This window comes from Dermacentor albipictus, chromosome 2 (genome assembly GCF_038994185.2).
Source record: "Dermacentor albipictus isolate Rhodes 1998 colony chromosome 2, USDA_Dalb.pri_finalv2, whole genome shotgun sequence".
Taxonomy (NCBI): domain Eukaryota; kingdom Metazoa; phylum Arthropoda; class Arachnida; order Ixodida; family Ixodidae; genus Dermacentor; species Dermacentor albipictus.
In genome coordinates this window covers 145,413,490-145,434,366 of record NC_091822.1, presented here as the reverse complement: position 1 = coordinate 145,434,366, position 20,877 = coordinate 145,413,490, and the positions used below count along the sequence as shown (strand labels likewise).

Here is a 20,877-nt window from a genome sequence, read left to right as displayed (position 1 = left end):
TAAGCACGGAGGTCTCCGCGAGGCAGAATTGCTAAGACTGGTACAGGCGTTTTCTGTCAGTAAAATCACATTCTCCCTACCCTATCTCCACTTAACTAGGGCCGAGGAAGATAAAGTTAACTCACTGATACGCAGAATCTACAAATTTGCCCTTGGAGTGCCAAGTAGAGCTTCTACTGAGAGACTTTTGGCTACAGGTACCTTGAATACCTTTAGTGAGCTCGCAGAAGCCCACCTGACTGCTCAATACCAGCGCTTATCGAACACCCACACTGGTAGGCACATCCTAAACTCCCTAAGTATTGCCCCCGCACCCATGACCAATGAGAAATTCAATATTCCCCACTCGATACATGAGCACTTTCATATTCATCCTCTACCTAAGAATATGCACCCTGTTCATCACGAACATAGAAGGCAACAACGAGCTAAAGCCTTGCAGAAAAAGTTATTTAACTACAAAGACGATATGGGGTAGTGGGGCGCCGACTGGTGCGGACGTGCAAACATCGGCTCCCGATATCATCAATGATTTCACGAGGTTATTCACGCTAAATCGAAGTGAATTGTGTACCAACGAAAGCAGCAAGTTACACGGATTCCGTGGATACCGGATTTATTTCGGTGGGTGGATTCTTTCTCAACATTTTCTGCATTCGAATTCTCAACCTCGTCGTTCAAAGGCGGGTAGGCCTAGGCCTAACACCGCAAGTCAGTCATTGCCGCCATGGAAATCGTCCCCGGTGAGACGATATCGCCGGAAGATGCGAATGACCCGGGCTGGATTGCGGCGTATAACCGCAAATCACGCAAGGTAAAGGCCAGTCAACCACAAGGAGCAAGTTCAAGTACTCGTGGCAGACGAAGGGACGGTGAGCGCACCGCCGGACCGAACAGCGCATACCAGCGCCTCGTCGCTACCTCGAGACTCCCTCAGCTACCGAGGGACACGTTCCGTATAATCGTGAGACCCCGAGACGGTCTTAACGTGGCCAAATCTACACCAGTGCAGGTTGAGCAAGCCCTGGCAATGGCGGCAGCCCTGGCTCCTCAAGACCTCACGGAAGACTCCATCTGCCCCAACGTAACTCAGAATATCTTCATCATCTGCACCCCCAGCGAACGTAATGCAAGAGCATACGCCACGGTGCAACAAATTCGCATGAAAGACACTACGTATCGGGTCGCAGTATACCCGGCGCCACCCGATGATACCTGCAAAGGCGTAGTCCGAGGCATTGACCTCGAGCTCAACGACTCCCAACTCCGAGAACTGATCGTCACGAAACGCAACCCCAACGCCTTGGAGGTGAAGAGAATCAAGAACACCACAGCCGTGACAATCCTTTTCCAAGGAATGCAAGTACCAAATTACATCTACTGCGGAGCAAGCATTGTTCGATGCACACTCTTTCGCAGACACACAGAAGTTTGCTACAACTGTGGCAACATCGGTCACCGCGCGGATGTCTGCCCTAACCCCAGTACGACGTGGTGCCGGAAGTGTGGCATCAAAACTCCAGCGGAAGATCACCAGTGTTCCCCTCACTGCACCCTGTGCGGCGGACCGCACCCCACCGCCGACAAGGACTGCAAGCGCAAGTTTCAGGTCCCTTACATCGTTCGACAGAGACGCCGCCGCAGACGCAACCGACGCGGCCGTAGCCGCTCCCAAGGACCAAGCGGCGCCAGTCACAAGGACTCGGCCGCCACCTCGGGTATTCCCGTAGCGACCACAAGGAGTCGCTCGGTCACGCCGTCACCCGAGCGCCGCAGCGCCCTACGCAGCAGCCGCTCCCGCTCCAGGGGACGACGCAGCAGCCGGTCCTGCTCCAGGGGGCGCCCTACATCCGGCCCCACGGAACTGACGTGGGCCGACCGAGTACGAGGGAGACATCACCAGCAGCAGCAACGGGACGTTTCATCTACCAGACAGGTAACGCGGTCTTCATTGCCCGAGCATGAGAGCGAGATAGTCACAGCCCTACGACAGGAACTAGCGGGTCTCCGGGCCACCATACAAGTGCTTACAGCGCAGCTTAATGACGCAAAACAGGAGATTCAAAACCTTAAAGCTCCCAAACAAGCACCACCTCAGGAGACAAACGTAAAAGTTAGCACAGCCAAACGCAAGCCCCCTCCGCTCCCAGAGACGGAAGAAGAGAGTAATGCACCGCAAGACACCCTAGGCGAAATTCTGCGCCTCACGCGAGAGAACCTAGAAAGTATTCGTATCCTAACGAATCGTGTAGAGGTGGTCGAAAATAAAGTCGCCATAAAAATTAAAAACAAAGCTAGTCAGCCACAACAGATGGACACGACGACGCACCCCTCGTCACCAATAAATCCCCCGCAAAACCATCATGGCTAACACGACACGGGACACCTTAGAAATTTGGCAGTGGAATTGCGCTAGCTACGCGAAACGCAAATCCTCGCTGCAACAGTACCTCAAAATTCAACCCAAAAAGCCGCACGTAATACTATTACAAGAAACCCTATGTGAAACCCTCACGCTCTCAGGGTACAGCCCCGTCTCCCAAAAAGGAGGGGACGCCAGGAGAGGCATCGCCACGCTCGTTAATAGAAAATTCGCGCATATCGTGCATAACGTCCTTCCGAAAAACAGTCGCATCGAGGCGATCCTAATCGAGCTCGTACCTAACCGACTTCTAAAACAAAGCATTTTTGTACTAAACGTCTACAGCTCCCCCGCGCACTACAAACAATCTTTCCACGCGATCCTTACTAAAGCCACATCATTGGCACGAAACTCACCGCTCATTATCGCAGGGGACTTCAACGCCCCCCACCCGTCGTGGGGTTACCCCACAATCAAGCCTAGCGGCAACAACCTCTCGCGCGCGATCGACGACCTGTCCCTCACCCTGGTGACGGACCACAGGTTCCCCACCAGATTGGGTACGTCGACACAACGCGATACTACGCCGGACCTCACGCTACTCCGAAATGTAGCAAACTACACATGGACGAATACGCAAGAGAACCTGGGCAGCGATCACTTCGTCATACGCACAGAAATACCAAACACGGCGGCCCCACCCCGGTCTTTCACCCTTACAGACTGGGATAGCTTCCGCCAGTTACGGAAGGAAGACACGAACACGTACGATTCCTTCGGAGAGCTCCTCTCTGCGATAAAGGGCGACGTAGCTAGAGCCACGAAAACCATACAAACGGAATTGGAGGTCCCAAGGGTTGACCCTCACCTCGCACACTTACTCGAGGCCAAGGCCTCGATACTTGCGCGATGGCGAAAACAACGTCTCAACAGACGCCTGCGCAAACGCATCGCGATACTCAACCGAGATATCGAACAATACTGTACGGAGCTCACAAGACTCCAATGGCAGGAACTATGTTCGGCGGTCGACGGCCGCATGCGGACCGGAGGTAAGTGGAACCTCCTGAAACGCATGTTAGACGACAGCCAAACAAAGGACAATCACAGCCACGCGTTAGACCGACTTTTACACTTACATAAAGCGAAAGGGGGAACAGAAGAGTCCTTCCTGGCAGAAATCGCCAAACGTTACCTTCCATTAGGCGACGCTCACCCCAACGATTACCCGAGCATAAAGTGCGACACCACTCCCGAACTAGACGCTGCCTTCACGGAAGCAGAAGTTCGAGAGGCGCTACACAACCTCAACAGCAGATCGGCCTCAGGACCCGACGGGGTAACCAACCGAATCTTACGTAACTTAGACGACCAGGCCATTACACTACTCCTTAAAGACATCAACCACGTGTGGGAAACAGGAGAGGTACCAACGCAATGGCGCACGGCCACGGTGGTCCTTATCCCAAAACCCGGCAAACCACTTAACCTCGACAATTTACGCCCTATCTCTCTTACCTCATGCGTGGGTAAAGTAGCCGAGCACGTCATTCAAAACCGAGTGTCACGCTACATTGAGGAACACGAACTCCTCCCACACAACATGGTAGGGTTTCGACCCCACCTTTCCACGCAAGATGTCATGTTGCTCCTAAAAAGACAGGTCTTTGACGTTAAAACAAGAGACGTTCGAGGCATCCTCGCCCTCGATATCACGAGAGCATTCGACACCGTCTCGCACCGCTTCATATTGGAGTCTGTGGCAGGCCTCGGCCTCGGCCAGAGATTTCAGGAGTACGTGCGCTCCTTCCTAAAAGACAGAGAAGCCCGACTGCGAGTCTCACAACTTAAGTCGGACTGCTACACGCTGGGTTCCGTCGGAACACCGCAAGGCTCAGTCATCTCTCCATTACTCTTTAACATAGTGATGAAGGGACTCGCAGACAAACTACGAGACATCCCGAACGTAAATTTCGCTCTATATGCAGATGACATCACCATCTGGAGCCCGGGAGGCTCCCTGGCAGACATGGAGCAGGCATTACAGTCTGCCCTAGATGCCACGGAGGAGTACCTACTAGAGACAGGAATGAAGCTATCTTCCAAGAAATCGGAACTCTTACTATATCGCAAGTCTTGCCAAGGAGTCCGATACCTAACTCCTCTAGACGAACTTCCGATCGCACTACATACAAGTGACGGCCAACAGATTCCGCGAGTCGACCACATTCGCATTCTTGGGCTTCTAATCGAAGCCACCGGATGCCACGCACACTCGATCAAACACTTAACCGCCAAAACCGAAAATATGATCAGACTCATCCACAGAGTCTCAGGGCGCAGGAAGGGTCTCTGCGAAGATAACCTACTGCGCGTATACCACGCGTTCCTTATGAGCCATATTAATTACGTCGCCTCTGCCCACAACTGGACGAAAACAGAAAAGACGAAACTGAACACGCTCATGCGCAAGAGCATCAAACAGGTCTTGGGCATTCCACAAAGAGCAAGTACAGCAATGGTTGATCAGCTAGGCATGCACAACAACATCGACGAAGTGATCGAGGCTCAGACTATGGCGCAAATACTCCGCCTATCCTCGTCCAAAGCCGGTAGACTAATTTTAGGCGAAGCTAATGTCTCCCCATCTCCCTATCTCGAACACGCTGTTACCCTACCGAGTGAAATTAGAGACAACTACAGAGTCTCACCGTTTCCCAGAAACGTCCACCCACTATACAACGTGGGTAGGCGTCGGGCCCGCGCCCGCGCGATTCTCGACCGCACAGACGCGGATCGTGAAGCCACCGCATTTGTTGACGCGGCCCAGTACGGCAATACATCAACTTTCGCGATAGCAGTTGTGGACGGCAACGGAACGTTACGGTCATCGGCATCGGTTAAATCGACCACTAGCGCTAAAGCCGAACAGATAGCCGTAGCCATCGCCATGGCAGACCCCACATTTACCCATGTCCTCACGGATTCGCGTGCTGCAATTCGGGCTTACGAAAGCGGCAATGTACCGAAAGAGGTAGCGCATATATTACTAGCGAGCTCAAACGAGTGCAAACGGTGCCTCTCCTGGTTCCCCGCTCACATGGGGAAGGACATCCACCCGCAAAAACCCAACCTCAATGAAACGGCCCATGACCGTGCGCGAGAACTTGCCCGCCGCGACGGTCCCACGGCCTCCGAGGGGCTGGACATTCAGTTCAATGACCCGCTACTCACATATCAAGAAATCACCTCACACTATCGAAAAGGCAGAATGAAATACCCGCTCCCGCACGCCAAACTCGAGCGCGCGCAGGCGGCCGCGTTTCGAATGCTGCAAACGGCCTCGTATCCGTCACGAGGCCTATTAAGCCACTACAATTCAGAAATCCCGGCAAATTGCACAGACTGCCCAGAACCCTACTGCTCACTCTCGCACATGCTTTGGCAATGTACCGCGTTACCAGAGGGCCCTCTCTCCAGTGAGCGCGAATGGGAAGAAGCCCTCAAAAGCCCGGACCTCAAACTGCAATTCAAGGCCGTCCAGAGGGCCCAAGAACTGGCGGAGCGTCACCACGTTCCCGTCCCGACTTGGGCGTCGCCTACGGTTTCGGCCCAAGGAGCTCGCCGCGTGCGATCTCCAACGGCTTAGACCCCTCAGGACCTCAATAAAGTTCTTGACTGACTGACTGACTACAAAGACGTGCTCTATGTCGATGCCGCAGAGTATCCATGTGGACATAAATTCGCCATATCAGTCGTTGACTCCACTGGCAGTATTGCGACGGGAGCATCCATTATAGCCTCTTCCTCGGAGGAGGCAGAGGAGGCGGCGGTGGCACTCGCTGCAACAATACCCAATTACTCTGTCATAGTAAGGGACTCCAAAACTGCCATACACAACTTTGGAGCAGGTAGGGTTTGCAGGACAGCCCTGGCCATTTTATCTCACAATCCGCCAGCCCAACTTCTGAGCTTAATCTGGACACCTGCTCACGCAGGCCTAATCGGCAATGAAGCGGCCCACCTAAGTGCTCGAGCTTTCACGAACCGAGCACAGGCAGGGGACGGTTCAGACGCCAATAATCTCCCTCCAGCATTCACCTCCAAAGACAAATTACTTACTTACCACGACATTTGCGTGTATTACCGCCTAGGTCGCCTAACCCTCCCTCCTTTAATGATTCGGTCGTCACGCATACACGAGGTACTATGGCGTAAACTACAGACTCGCACTTTTCTATGTCCTGCCTTACGTCACAAAATTCACCCGGGAATATACCCTACTTCAGCCTGCAAGTTTTGTCCTGCCAGCAGAGCGGACCTTGACCACATTATGTGGCAATGCAAAAACCACTCCCCTCCCCCTAACCTTTGTAGAGTTTTAGGTAGTAGGGAGCTGTGGGAGGCTGCCATGCGCAGCTACAACCTCGAACTTCATGAAGCTATCCTGTGGGCTGAGGTGGTAGAGGAGGCCTACCGCGAGTAGGATAACCTCCCTCGCCTTCTTCCCGCACTTCCTTTCCATTTAGGATGGGATAAATAAAGTTGTCTCTCTCTCTCTCTCTCTCTCTCTCTCACGCTGCGTCGGACAATATTTTTTGTTGTATATTGTTTAATACAGATGCAATACAAGAATCATATCGAGAAAAATAAAAACTGAGTACTCAATCTCTTAGGCTTGGCACGGCCATTTGTGACGAACTGTGCCATCAGGAGGTCGAGCCTTTTGTGCAAACGGCGCACACTGAACACTTTCTCAAAAACAAAGTTCATATTTTAAAGCGAAGCTTTCCTTGCCTCTTCCTTCGACTTTCCCACGGCTGCTGCTGCTGTTGGCGACGGTGGCTACTGCTGTCATGCACACCACGTCGGGGGAGGGAGGGGTTTGTCAGAAGTTGTATATACGTGACAGGCGCGAGTAAGGAAGGAAAAGCGACTGGAGGAACTCGTTTTCACTCCACCGCGTCGAATGTGCACACTGCACCTTGCAGCTCCCTGGCCGTCGCCACTTTAGCCACTCAGTTCGTGACTCCCCTCAGAAGCAGTGAAGAAACTGCAGCGCTTCCCTTTCTACTAACGTGCCAGGCCAGAGGGGACGCCGATAGTTCTGCAGAGAGACGAGCTAAAGGAGGAGAGGGAGGAAAGAGGGAGTTCCCACAAAACAGAGGGGGATCAGGCAGGTGACGTGAGAAGGCAAGGAAACCCCACTACCATACAACAGTGGTTGCGGGGCAACAGGGTAAGCTTAAGTTCAAAATGCGGTACACTGCTAAAAAAGTGCCGTCATATTACAGCAAAACAAGCTGCAAACTCTTGATGCCAGGAAGTTCCCGTAACGATACATGATACTACTGCAGCCATAGTTACCAACCAGCATTACCAATGCGTTACTCAAGAAACTACTTCTGAAGCCGTAGTGTTCCTTAACATTACCAATCCCGTACCGCAAGAAACTACCATTAAAGCCATAGTACCTCCCAACGTTGCCAATGCCGTACCACGAATGAAAACTTTTAAAGCTGTAGTTACCTACCAACATTGTCAATGCCGCACCACGGGTGAACAGTTATATAACTGTAACATGCAAGTTCAGGGTTGGAACCGCAACTGGTGCACGAGGGATCTCATCTGTGAAAAATTGTGACTGTAATGACACCGTAATGAATTTGTGCTGTGGTGCAGGTTTCATGAATAATGTAATTGTCACAAAATAATGCAACATAAGTAGATAGAAAGAAAAGGAATTGCAACACCAGCGATTGCTACAGGTACTCGTGTGTCACTCCTTTCCTTCTGTCTTGTGCAGCATTCCCCGTTGTTGTAGCCATCTGTTAGGTAGTCTAATTAAAGTGGAACTCGTACAGTCAAGAGTCCATTAGAAAATAAAGATGTTAGCCAGAATAATGAACAAAATGACCTTTTGGTTCTTATATGGGAATTAGGAGCTGAACTTTTGTTGGTGAGCTTTCTCCTTTTCTAACACCACCAAATATCTATCATGCAGTAATAATTGATACTCCATAAAGGTTATATGAATACTCAGGATAGTCTTTGGAAAAAAGACAAACACAAGAAGGTCAATTTTAAATTGTGTATTCAAAGAACATGAACGTCAGCTAGAACATCAGGCTATATTTGGCCATCAGAGGAGCTGAAAATGAAAAGCAGGAAATGTAAGTCAGTACCTGAAGGCAACCAAGCAATAATAACAGACTCACAGAGCTCCATTTCTTCTTGAATGACGCAATCTCTGCGCACGCCGCCAGAGCTTTCAAGCGGGCACCTTTCCTCCTTTTCATTTGCGGGCGTGTGCCCTCCTCTTCTGATATGCCGACGAGGTATCTGGAATGAATATGAATAAGGCAGGTGACAAATGCAATTAAAAACATCTATGCAACAAACCATTGTGGTAACTGAATTAAATTTCCAGGTTGGTGCTGCAACCTCTACTAAGCTTGGCACGTAATTTCAGCCCCTACCAGTAGATCTCCGCAGCTACAGACAATCATCTATCCAAATCTTGGCACTCGTGTAGGCTATTCTATGCTGCAATGGAAATATGTGCAGCCATGATGGTAACCATGTAATGAACAGCCTGTATATGTATATTTGTGCCTGCATTCTTAACAGGCATAATCAGTGATGGACCAACTGAAACCATTGTTCTTATGTATATACAAGAAATAAGATTATGATAACTTTCAGCTTGAAACTGCCAAATCTCGGCAAAGAAAAAGCGATACTTTCAATGTAACACAATGAAGAAATGAAAGATGACATGTCTTCCTGATGGAGAAGTCAAAATCAGTATAATGAAAATAAAACCCAAAGGACACTAGTCCAATAAATCTGCCTTGTATTCATTTTCTTGAGTAATATCGTTGACAGGCAACGCTATCTGCACAAGTATAAGGTAGATTACGCACACCAATACATGTCACTGTAACTTGCAGATACAACTTGCAAAGTATACTGCCTAGCCTCACATGCTTCCTTCAGACTATCATTAACTGCTTTTTGTGGTTAAGCTGTAAATGTGGCAGGGCATAACAGACAAGGTAATACCATGCAGTGTTACCTTGGCCAGTCTTGGCTAGAAGGAACATTTACAGAAAAAAAGACAACTGCCAACTGTAGCACACATTTTACAGCAAGTAAGTCACCTATATTCACCCTTCTTTTTAGTGCTAACAGCACATGTTATAAAAAGCAAGGCGATTAAACAAGGTAGTAAAGTCTCTCTATCGCCGTTCCGTGTTAGCTCTGTGGAATCATCTGCTGTGTTTAAATATTTCATTATTTCCTCAAACACCTCTCTCAAAGTATTACATGACGGGCGGGCTCCTGTTCGATAAAGAAAAATGTCTTCTATTGTGCTCTTGAAATGGTACAGTTTGCTCGGCGGCCATCTGAACGAAGGATTTCAAATACAAAGAAGTATGTGCAGGCGGCAGATACATGGTTTTATGCTGGATATGCAATGGCGCAGTTACAATGTACGGGCGATATTGCAGTTAAGAGACCAAAAACTCGACATACAAAAAAAAAGAAAAAATGGAAAATTTTGTGTCTTATTTCTAAGTCGTTAAAGTTAATCTTAAGGACATGCTACAGTAGTAGAAATACTCGTGATAAACAAATGACCAACACTAACAGCCAGTTTTATACCTGATCACAAATATTTGGAGTGCTTAAAATTCAATTTTCACTAATTGCACTGAACTGTGCTAATTTTGACTACCATACAATCCAAAGCAGATGCACATTTCTTTTTTTCAATAGGCTCAGCTTTGATTTATGTGTATCAGTTTATACCAATCATAGAAGTGTTTCACCTTGTTGAATGCTAATGTCTTTATGTGCTTTTCTAGACTAAGGTTGTGTGGTGTCTTGAAGAGAGTTGCTTTGTTACTCGGCACATTTTTTTTCTCCCAATGTCCTAAGAAGCAAGAGGTAGTTACCTCTGAAGAAATTCGAGCGTTGCCCCTACATGTGCATCATATCTGATGTTCAAGCAGTCATCATCATCATCAGCCTGGTTTTGCCCACTGCAGGGCAAAGGCGTCTCCCTTACTTCTCCAACTACCCCGGTCATGTACTAATTGTGGCCATGTTGTCCCTGCAAACATCTTAATCTCATCCTCCCACCTAACTTTCTGCTGCCCCTGCTACGCTTCCCTTCCCTTGGAATCCAGTCCGTAACCCTTAATGACCATCGGTTATCTTCCCTCCTCATTACATGTCCTGCCCATGCTCATTTATTTTTCTTGATTTCAACTAAGATGTCATTAACTTGCATTTGTTCCCTCACTCAATCTGCTCTTTTCTTATCCCTTAACGTTACACCCATCATCCTTCTTTCCATAGCTCGTTGCGTCGTCCTCAATTTAAGCAGAACCCTTTTCGTAAGCCCCCAGGTTTCTGCCCCATACGCGAGTACTGGTAAGACACAGCTGGTTATATACTTTTCTCTTGAGGGATAGTGGCAACCTGCTGTTTGTGATTTGAGAATGCCTGCCAAACGCACCCTTATTCTTATTCTTATTCTTCTGATTATTTCAATCTCATGATCCGGATCCGCAGTCACTACCTGCCCTAAGTAGATGTATTCCCTTACCACTTCCAGTGCTTTGCTACCTATTGTAAACTGCTGTTCTCTTCAGAGACTGTTAAACATTACTTTAGTTTTCTGCAGATTAATTTTTAGACCTACTCTTCTGCTTTGCCGCTCCAGGTCAGTGAGCATGCATTGCAATTGGTTCCCTGAATTACTAAGCAAGGCAATATCATCAGGGAATCGCAAGTTACTAAGATATTCTCCATCAACTTTTATCCCCAATTCTTCCCACTCCAGGCCTCTGAATACCTCCTGTAAACATGCTGTGAATAGCATCGGAGAGATCGTATGTCCCTGTCTGACCGCCTTTCTTTACAGGGATTTTGTTGCTTTCTTTGTGGAGGACTACGGTGGCTGTGGAGCCGCTATAGATATCTTCCAGTATTTTTACGTATGGCTCATCTACACCCTGATTCCGTAATGCCTCCATGACTGCTGCGGTTTCGACTGAATCAAACACTTTCTCGTAATCAATGAAAGCTATATATAAGGGTTAATTATATTCTGCACATTTCTCTATCACTTGATTGATAGTGTGAATATGGTCTATTGTTGAGTAGCCCTTACGGAATCCTGCCTGGTCCTTTGGTTGACAGAAGTCTAAGGTGTTCCTTATTCTATTTGCGATTACCTTAGTAAATACTTTGTAGGCAACGGACAGTAAGCTGACCGGTCTATAATTTTTCAAGACTTTGGCGTCCCCTTTCTTATGGATTAGGATTATGTTAGCGTTCTTCCAAGATTCCGGTACGCTCGAGGTTATGAGGCATTGCGTATACAGGGTGGCCAGTTTCTCTAGAACAATCTGACCACCATCCTTCAACAAATCTGCTGTTTCCTGATCCTCCCCAGCTGCCTTCCCCCTTTGCATAGCCCCTAAGGCTTTCTTCATTTCTTCCGGCGTTACCTGTGGGATTTCGAATTCCTCTAGGCTATTCTCTCTTCCATTATCGTCGTGGGTGTCACTGGTACTGTATAAATCTCTATAGAACTCCTCAGCCACTTGAACTATCTCATCCATATTAGTAATGATATTGCCGGCTTTGTCTCTTAATGCACACATGTGATTCTTGCCTATTCCTAGTTTCTTCTTCACTGCTTTTAGGCTTCCTCTGTTCCTGAGAGCATGTTCAATTCTATCCATATTGTAGTTCCTTATGTCAGCTGTCTTACGCTTGTTGATTAACTTAGAAAGTTCTGCCAGTTCTATTCTAGCTGTAGGGTTAGGGGCTTTCATACATTGGCATTTGTTGATCAGATCTTTCGTCTCCTGCGATAGCTTACTGGTATCCTGTCTATCAGAGTTACCACCGAATTCTATTGCACGCTCCTTAATGATGCCCATAAGGTTGTCGTTCATTGGTTCAACACTAAGGTCCTCTTCCTGAGTTAATGCCGAATACCTGTTCTGTAGCTTGATCCGGAATTTCTCTAGTTTCCCTCTTACCGCTAACTCATTGATTGGCTTCTTTTGTACCAGTTTCTTCCGTTTCCTCCTCAAGACTAGGCTAATTCGAGTTCTTACCATACTATGGTCACTGTAGCGCACCTTGCCGAGCACGTCCGCATCTTGTATGATGCCAGGGTTAGTGCGGAGTATGAAGACTATTTCATTTCTAGTCTCGCCATTCGGGCTCCTCCACGTACACTTCCGGCTATCCCGCTTGCGGAAGAAGGCATTCATTATCCGCATATTATTCTGTTCTGCAAACTCTACTAATAACTCTCCCCTGCTATTCCTAGAGCCTATGCCATATTCCCCCACTTACTTGTCTCCAGCCTGCTTCCTGCCTACCCTGGCATGGGTAGGCAGGAAGCAGCGGCGATGGGTAAAGTCAAAACAAAATACACGTGTATTTTGTTTTGACTTTACCCATCGCCGATTTTAATTCTTCATAGAAGCTTTCGACTTCCTGGTCATCATGAGTGGATGTAGGGACGTAGTAGACCTGTACGACCTTCAATTTGTACCTCTTATTAAGTTTCACAACAAGACCTGCCATCCTCTCGTTAATGCTATAGAATTCCTTTATATTACCAGCTATATCCTTATTAGTCAGGAATCCGACTCCTATTTCTCGTCTCTCCGCTAAGCCCGAGTAACAAAGGACGTACCCGCTTTTTAGCACTGTATATGCTTCTTTTGTCCTCCTTACCTCACTGAGCCCTATTATATCCCATTTACTACCCTCTAATTCCTCTAATAACACTGATAGACTCCCCTCACTAGATAACTTTCTAACGTTAAACGTTGCCAGGTTTAGATTCCAATGGCAGCCTTTCTGGAGCCAGGGATTCTTAGCACCCTCTGCTGCCTCACAGATCTGACCACCGCCGTGGTCAGTTGCTTCGCGGCTGCTGGGGACTGAGGGCCGGGGTTTGATTGTTGTATTCATATAGGAGGTTGTGGCCAAGTACTGCACCAGGGTGGCCAATCCTGCTCTGGTGAGAGAGTGCGTTACCGGTTCTGGTCACCGGGATCAGGCCGCACTCCAGGCCTGTTTATGCAATTTTATCTTTATTTTTACGGTGGTAAATTGTGCGGCACCAGGATTCAAACCACGGTCCTCTTGCACGGGAGGCAGATGCTCTACCTCTTCGCCACCGCAGGAATTATACGCCTCATTTAACCTACAGTGGTGCCTTCTTCGATCAGTTAAGGTCGACCAATCTGATTTCTGTTAAACCGCACAGATGGCACTCAATTGGAGAGGCCTGGTAGTTTATGACCTGCACATGAGTGGCCATAAATGATAGAGGAGAAATTTTTTTTTTTTTAGAGTCCCAGTGTGAACAGTCCTGGCGAGGCTATGCAATTCCCTCATATAGTGATAAGCTAGAAGAAAAAAGGAAAAAAAGAAAATAAAGAAAAGGAAGAGAACAGGGGATTTGACCTCTTAACCCTTGGATGTTGCCCGGAGAGATAGCTCAGCCGGTTGGTCCGTCAGGCGCCAGGTGACATTGAAGCGGCATAGCTCCTGTCCAGAGCCTTGTACTTGCGTGGACTGATGTTGTCTGCGATGGTCGATTTTTGCTCCAAGGGTTAAGAGGTCAAATCCCCTGTTCTCTTCCTTTTTTTGTTTTCTTTTTTTCCTTTTTAGTGGTTGGAAGGCATACTTTCTTGGAAAAATGGCCGCCCGTCGATGAGAGGGAACTCGAGCGGCTCTAGAGACTAGGAAAAGCTTAAGCAGGTGCGAGCCGAACGCGGCACGCTTAGCGTGGGAAGCTAGCCCGAGTAACTAACCCAAGGACTGCTGCTCACGTGAGCGAAACGCCTTTGTCTAATTATAATAACCCTAACACGACTACTTTAGGAAAGAGAACAGCCCAGAGGGCTGCACTACGAGTGCTATGACTGATAATTATCTATCTATCTATCTATCTATCTATCTATCTATCTATCTATCTATCTATCTATCTATCTATCTATCTATCTATCTATCTATCTATCTATATATATATATATATATATATATATATATATATATATATATATATATAATGCTCATTTATGGGATCGAATGCGAGCGCTGTTCATCTGTTTCTGCGTGTAGTAGTTAAGAGAGCAAGTATAAGGGAGGAAAAAAAGGGAAAATTACTGAAGCATAATTGCAGTGCCGTGGTTCTAAAGCGCACCCCCGGTAGAAAAATGGAAGGAGAAACTGCCTTAATAAATTTAGAGACTTGAGAAAATGTTACGTTATCAACAGATAACAGGGCAATCAGCACTCGAATATGACACGAGAAATTACTGAGACATGGAAAATTCCCTTGAACTAAGCATGGTTTCCAAGAGAAATGCTTCTAAGTATTGAATACTTCAAACGATGAGGGAATATAGGATAATGTCCGCGCTTACCGAGAGGATGGCGTCCGTACGAGACTACACCAGGCACCTTAGTGAGACATGGGGAGCTCCGTGGCCGGTTCAAAGCCCCTTTCTCAGCCGGCCGGGCATAGATCACGTGCGTTCCGATCGCCCAAGGTTGCGCAGACATTGTTTAGTTTGAATCGAGTGGACATCGAGCGGCTCTAGAGGCTAGGAAAAGCTTAAGCAGTAGTGGACAGCAAACAGGTACTCAATAGCCAGCTTCAAGCTTATGTTTGGTATTATGAGCTCCCTATCCACAAACAGATGGCAGGTGCATTGAAAGATTGACTGACCTGGAAGAAAGCAGACAGTGAGAAACATATAATGGTATGTTGACACATGCTGAGCAGTATTATTCATTTATTCTCCAGTGGTTAATAAGAAAGGAGTTGACCTGCACCAGGCTATTTCAGTAAAACCTGGCTGTATCATATTACAGGCAGATCAGAAAATAGTCAATGTGGAAGTGGGGGTGTGCAAATAAAAAAATATGAATACAACTGTTTAGCTAAAAGGGCTCAGAACATTTAAAATCCCCTCCAAGCTCCCATTTATCATTTGGGGGTAAAGGTATACAGTTGCGATGTAAAACTACATGTGAGCGGCAGAAAATGGCTCTAGGAAGCGTGATCTCTGTGACCGTGACGAAGTAACGGTTGCGTACGAGTCGTTGGTTTCCCCACTGTGCTTCGCAGTTCAGTGGCCTTCAGATGATTAGCAATGTACTCACAAAATGCATGTACTTCATGTTTTTTGCTTATAATTCTTTAAGAAACCGATTTGAAATGGTGTTAACGCTCCATGTCCTACACATCCATTACCTTCGAGTACGTTCGGCACTACAATCGAATATGTTCGAATAGTTGACGTTCGCAAGATTATCAGCAAATGCATTTAATAAAACATATTCCACTCAACATTATCGTGATATTTAGAACGCAGTAAGTCAATAGTAAGATCAGCTGGAGCAACTGGGCTCGTTCAGGCGAGTCTGAGCACACTGCTCCCAAATCACGCAGCTCTGGATAAATCGGTATTTCGAGGACCATTCACGTCGATCAACAAGCGAAAGCCTAGTACTTCCTCTGCGTAAAGGTAACGTAATTGTCATCTTCCTGTTGTCATTCGACCAAGTGCGTGCCACAGAGTTTAGTTTTCCTATCAGGAGTGTCAGCAAGACAGGGAGGACTGCCCCTGTGTGCTAGGAAAATTTGATTACTCGTCTTCTTTAGGATCGCGCGGCATTTGTAATCTCAGAATCTGAACGTGAGCACGAAATTTCAACTGCCAACGTCCATTGTTGGGCAAGTATACAGCGTGTCCCACCAATCATGATGCACCAAGATTTAAAAATATGCAAATGCCACGTCGCTTAACGGAAACAAGGTAATGCTGCATGCCGTCGCTTGGAGACAGATTATTTTTATGCAATCTGCCTAATTACGCACTTAGTCCTAATAAATAATCAACTTATCAAATATTATCAGCACATGAAAAGTGTCAATGGGAGAATTGCAGAAAAGCATCAAAACCATGTATACAGAGAGTAAAAAGTAATAGCGCACTATACACTGCGGGTAAATTCACTGTTAAGCACACGGACCCTAGATAATAGTGAGACGTTTCGGTCACCTCAGCTTGTATTATAATCTTCCAAAACGCCTACGCTTAAGGACTTTCCTGCAGAATTTAGAGAAAATTTAGCGATTTTATAGCCCCAATTTAGCGACACATATAAATAAACTATGACATCGCTAGCATTCACTTCGTTTCTTTAGTGCACCTGGATCCCAAGAACAACTCAGTAGCACGTGGGTTTCAAATGAGGATGGCACGCCTATTTTTTTTTCCTTTTTATCCTCATCTTCCAATTGTACACCGACCAATACTACCGATGACATAAGTAACAAAAAAAGGCAGCCAGCATAGTTTCTGAGGGCTTAACGCGCGATCTTGAAGACCACGTAACTAGTTAAATTGATGAAATAGGTAAAGAATGTACCTGTCGCTTGTTACAGGCAACTGTGTATCAGTGGAATTTCCTCGAACCTCACTTGTCTCCTCAACCTTGTACCCTAAATTCTCACCATTAACCGATGGAATTTTCACAACGGGCAATTACTGCCCTTACCCAACCCGAGAGGAACACAGGTGGTATTCTACCCTGACCCCTTCATCATCCGTGATCTGAGCCAACCTGGGAGAAACTCCTACCAACAGTATTTCCCATAGGCACCCATGCAGGAACATCAGTGATCCCCACGACGTATACTGCCTTCCAGGCCATACAAAGACACGCAGTCAACTTGGCAATGGACCTGGTCCTATGTTAAAAGCTTGGATGGGTAAAAAAAGTTATTACATCAGTGGCATTGCGGAAATTGGAATTACCTGTAAACTGTGGTTTGCTTAGATAAACAGCTCTATGGGCTCTGGAGCGATGTCTTGAGTTGTGGGCGCACTTTTTCTGCTAACCGGAAAGGCTTCATTTTCATCCTGGAATACTTTGTTGCAATCTTTTACTGACAACAGGCACTCCCATGCAGAAAAGCTGGCGCATGACGTCACTTGTACAGAACTTTCATCCTAGTGCCACCTCAGGGACAGATGCAGCTGCTTACAAAGGGGTTGGCAGGCTCAATTGTTTCTAGTATTCTGCCCGTGTTAAACACAACAACAATGTAAAACATAATGCGCGTCAAAGTCATTACTTTCTTTTAAAACCAAGCAATCTTCCTAGGAGAAATTCTTTAAGCGAGTATTGACACAAAAGTTTGTGTCCCATTTCTGTGAAGTTTTAGATAGTTTCCGATCCCGCAATTAGGATTTGAGCACCACAAATAATTGTATGAGCACGACATAATTCCTTCAGCACCAGAAATAATTATTACATCTCATTTTATGCAGCTACTTTATGCTCTACGCGCCTCACTATTTCAAACGTGAAGGATGAGACTATTCACATCACCGAAACCACAGTTGGCATACACGTGGTGTCACATACAATTCAAGTACGAGCCAGTTGCCTCAATGCAGTAGCTGAGGGTGATACAGTGACCTTGTCTTAAAACCCTTCAAATCGACACTTTCAATTGCGCGCTTTTTTTTTATATATATTCAGGAGGGCTCTCGCCCCTGTTATCCTATCGAGTGTTAATGATCTCCGTTTTCGCGGCATGTTCATTGTATGCGTGTACGCCCCCAGACGTCATTATACCTGTTTTGGCGCCTGAGCCACACATGGTATCGCTATTCCTGTATGCTGCCATAACAACACCTACGTTGAGCTACTGGGCCTAACGGCCCTTGAAGGATCATGGCGCCGCCTTCCAGTTACACCATTCATTGCATCCCAGAGACCTTTTCGCCACCTTAACTACTTCAAAATTACTAGACGCATTGCTGCTATGCTACTAAAGTCACGCTTTCAACTCAGGGTTTTCTCTTTTTTTTGCCTGTTGTGTTATTCGTGCACTGACTACCTAACCGGCTCATCTAACGCCACAAAAACATGCCGCCAACGACACCTCTGAATGCTCCCTAGCCTCTCGCTTCCCCAACGCCCTCCCATGCCCCCTTCCTTTTTTCCTTGTCCTTTCTCCCCCCCTTTTCCCTCTTGGTGTCCCCCTCCAGTTTTCTTCCCTCTCCTTTCTTCCTTTTTTCTCCCGCCTTCCCACTCCGCCGCTCTTGTCCCCTCGTCTTGGGAACGGCGCTCACAGATGTCGGGCGACAGCGCTCATTGCCTCTGAAGTCTCTCCCTTTATAACCAGCCGCCACCGACGACGAACGCACGTGACGTCACTGCACTGACCCTTTAAAACTAACATGCCGAGGATGACAAGGCCGCCTTTGACGAAGGTAGGTCCTCCTATCGAAACGTTGGCCAGCCTTTCTGCGGCACCTCATCCCTGTTTACAAACTTTATACCACACTGTGCTGTTCCATCTGTCATTCCCTTTCTTGATTTTGAACAGTTTTGCTTAGTACCTTAAAACCACCACATCGAGTATTGGTGACATGAATGCAATTCTGTTCCACGTCCAAAGCCACACTGCGCATGCTTTAAGTTGTCACACTAGAATGTGCTGTAATAATTATTATTTATGTTATATTAAATGAGTAATTGAGGCTCCATAGCATACATTCTGACTTCAGCGCTATCCATTCTTGTTATAAAAATGAACAAAGACCTTATGGTGTACTCCTAAAGATACTAAGTACTCTCCCGGGCAAGCAGTAGCAAATGCACGGGAACACCGCTTTTTAGGGGTAATTATTGACCGCGACCTATCATGGAGCCCGCATGTTTCATACCTGACGAAGAGATTATTGACAATAATAAATCTCCTCAAATTTCTCGACCGAAACTCATGGGGCACTTCTGTGCGGTCAATGCTGCAGCTTTATAACGCCTTGTTCTTCGGTTTCGCAAGATACAGCCTCCCTGTGCTTGGGAACACCTGCAAAACAAACCTGCGTGTACCCCAGGGGCTACAAGCTCAAGCCCTAAGGACGTGTCTCGGCCTTCCGAGGTGTGCGTCTACAGCGGCAACGATTGTCATAGCTCGATATCATCCAACATCAACGTACTTGGCAACCGACGCTCTCAGTGCGCATATTCGGCACGTTGCCCGATTACCTCCTCACCATCTTGCCGCTCTACCCGCAGAAAGGCCACACACAACCTTCAGTCGTTTAATTGCTGCCAATCGTACCTCATTGCCATCAAACTACATGCCGGCAGCAAGACCATCCTCACCTTTACGGTGCCTGCACAGACCTGACATACGCCTCACCATCCCGAGAATCACGAAGAAAGCGAACATGCCGTCGTTTGCCCTTAAGCAGGCCACGTTAGAACTTTTACATGAGGTGCACAGTGGCCGCGTACATGATTACATCGGTGGTTCAGTCACATCACATCATCCGTCAAGATACAGCTAAAGACGTCACATGTATCATCAACGACAGCTGCTGAACTGGTAGCCCTGCGTGCGGCTCTTCATTTCATTAAGGAGGAGCCATCTCACGCATGGTCAATCTTCTGTGATTCCAAGGCAGCCCTACAGAGTATACTCTCAGCACTGCGCCATGGATAACATGAGCAGCTCGTCGCACAGATCAGAGAAGTCCACCATCGACCAGTTGACGAAGGACACGATATATATATATATAATATATCAGTGGTTGCCTAGTCAATGGGGCATACATGGCAATGATCGAATAGACGCAGCTGCCCGATCTGCCCATGACAGCGTCAACTGCGTTGCCATTCCTCTTTCGAGAGCCGACGCAGCGAAAAAACTTTCCGCACTTGCGCGTGACCTGACATTAGCCCATTGGAATTCCTCCGATTTCACAAGTGCACGCCTCCATACCCTGGACCTTAATATACAGCTCCATATTCCACATATTCCATAGAATTGAACAGACTCTCAGGAACGGAGGAAGCCTAAAAACAGTGAAGAAGAAACTAGGAATAGGCAAAAATCAGATGTGTGCGTTAAGAGACAAAGCCGGCAATATCGTTACTAATATGGATGAGATAGTTCAAGTGGCTGAGGAGTTCTATAGAGATTTATACAGTACCAGTGACACCCACGACGATAATGGAAGAGAGAATAGCCTAGAGGAATTCGAAATCCCACAGGTAACGCCGGAAGAAATGAAGAAAGCCTTAGGGGCTATGCAAAGGGGGAAGGCAGCTGGGGAGGATCAGGAAACAGCAGATTTGTTGAAGGATGGTGGTCAGATTGTTCTAGAGAAACTGGCCACCCTGTATACGCAATGCCTCATAACCTCGAGCGTACCGGAATCTTGGAAGAACGCTAACATAATCCTAATCCATAAGAAAGGGGACGCCAAAGTCTTGAAAAATTATAGACCGATCAGCTTACTGTCCGTTGCCTACAAAGTATTTACTAAGGTAATCGCAAATAGAATCAGGAACACCTTAGACTTCTGTCAACCAAAGGACCAGGCAGGATTCCGTAAGGGCTACTCAACAATAGACCATATTCACACTAT

The 20,877-nt window shown here is 47.1% G+C and overlaps 1 protein-coding gene and 1 long non-coding RNA gene across 2 annotated transcripts; one reads left to right on the top strand and one right to left on the bottom strand.

Annotated features, from left to right (window-relative positions):
• The first annotated feature begins 483 nt into the window (after positions 1-483).
• LOC139056144 (uncharacterized) lies at positions 484-6,044 on the top strand. Its single transcript, XM_070534063.1, has 2 exons — positions 484-1,936; positions 4,351-6,044. The coding sequence occupies exons 1-2, from the start codon at positions 728-730 to the stop codon at positions 4,417-4,419; spliced, it is 1,278 nt and encodes a 425-aa protein (XP_070390164.1). The 5' UTR covers positions 484-727; the 3' UTR covers positions 4,420-6,044.
• Positions 6,045-8,439: 2,395 nt separating this feature from the next.
• On the bottom strand, positions 8,440-15,071 carry LOC135904615 (uncharacterized). The gene is made up of 3 exons (XR_011511860.1): positions 14,839-15,071; positions 8,581-8,704; positions 8,440-8,513 (listed from the first exon to the last, which is right to left on the bottom strand). It is a non-coding gene; the product is annotated as an uncharacterized lncRNA (long non-coding RNA).
• Positions 15,072-20,877: the final 5,806 nt, after the last annotated feature.

Excerpts from the sequence above, each read along its gene's own strand:
- LOC139056144 (XM_070534063.1), top strand. The coding sequence starts at position 728 with ATGGAAATCGTCCCCGGTGAGACGATATCGCCGGAAGATGCGAATGAC. Across the intron at positions 1,937-4,350 it reads ACGTTTCATCTACCAGACAG|ATGACATCACCATCTGGAGC; the intron begins GTAACGCGGTCT and ends CTCTATATGCAG.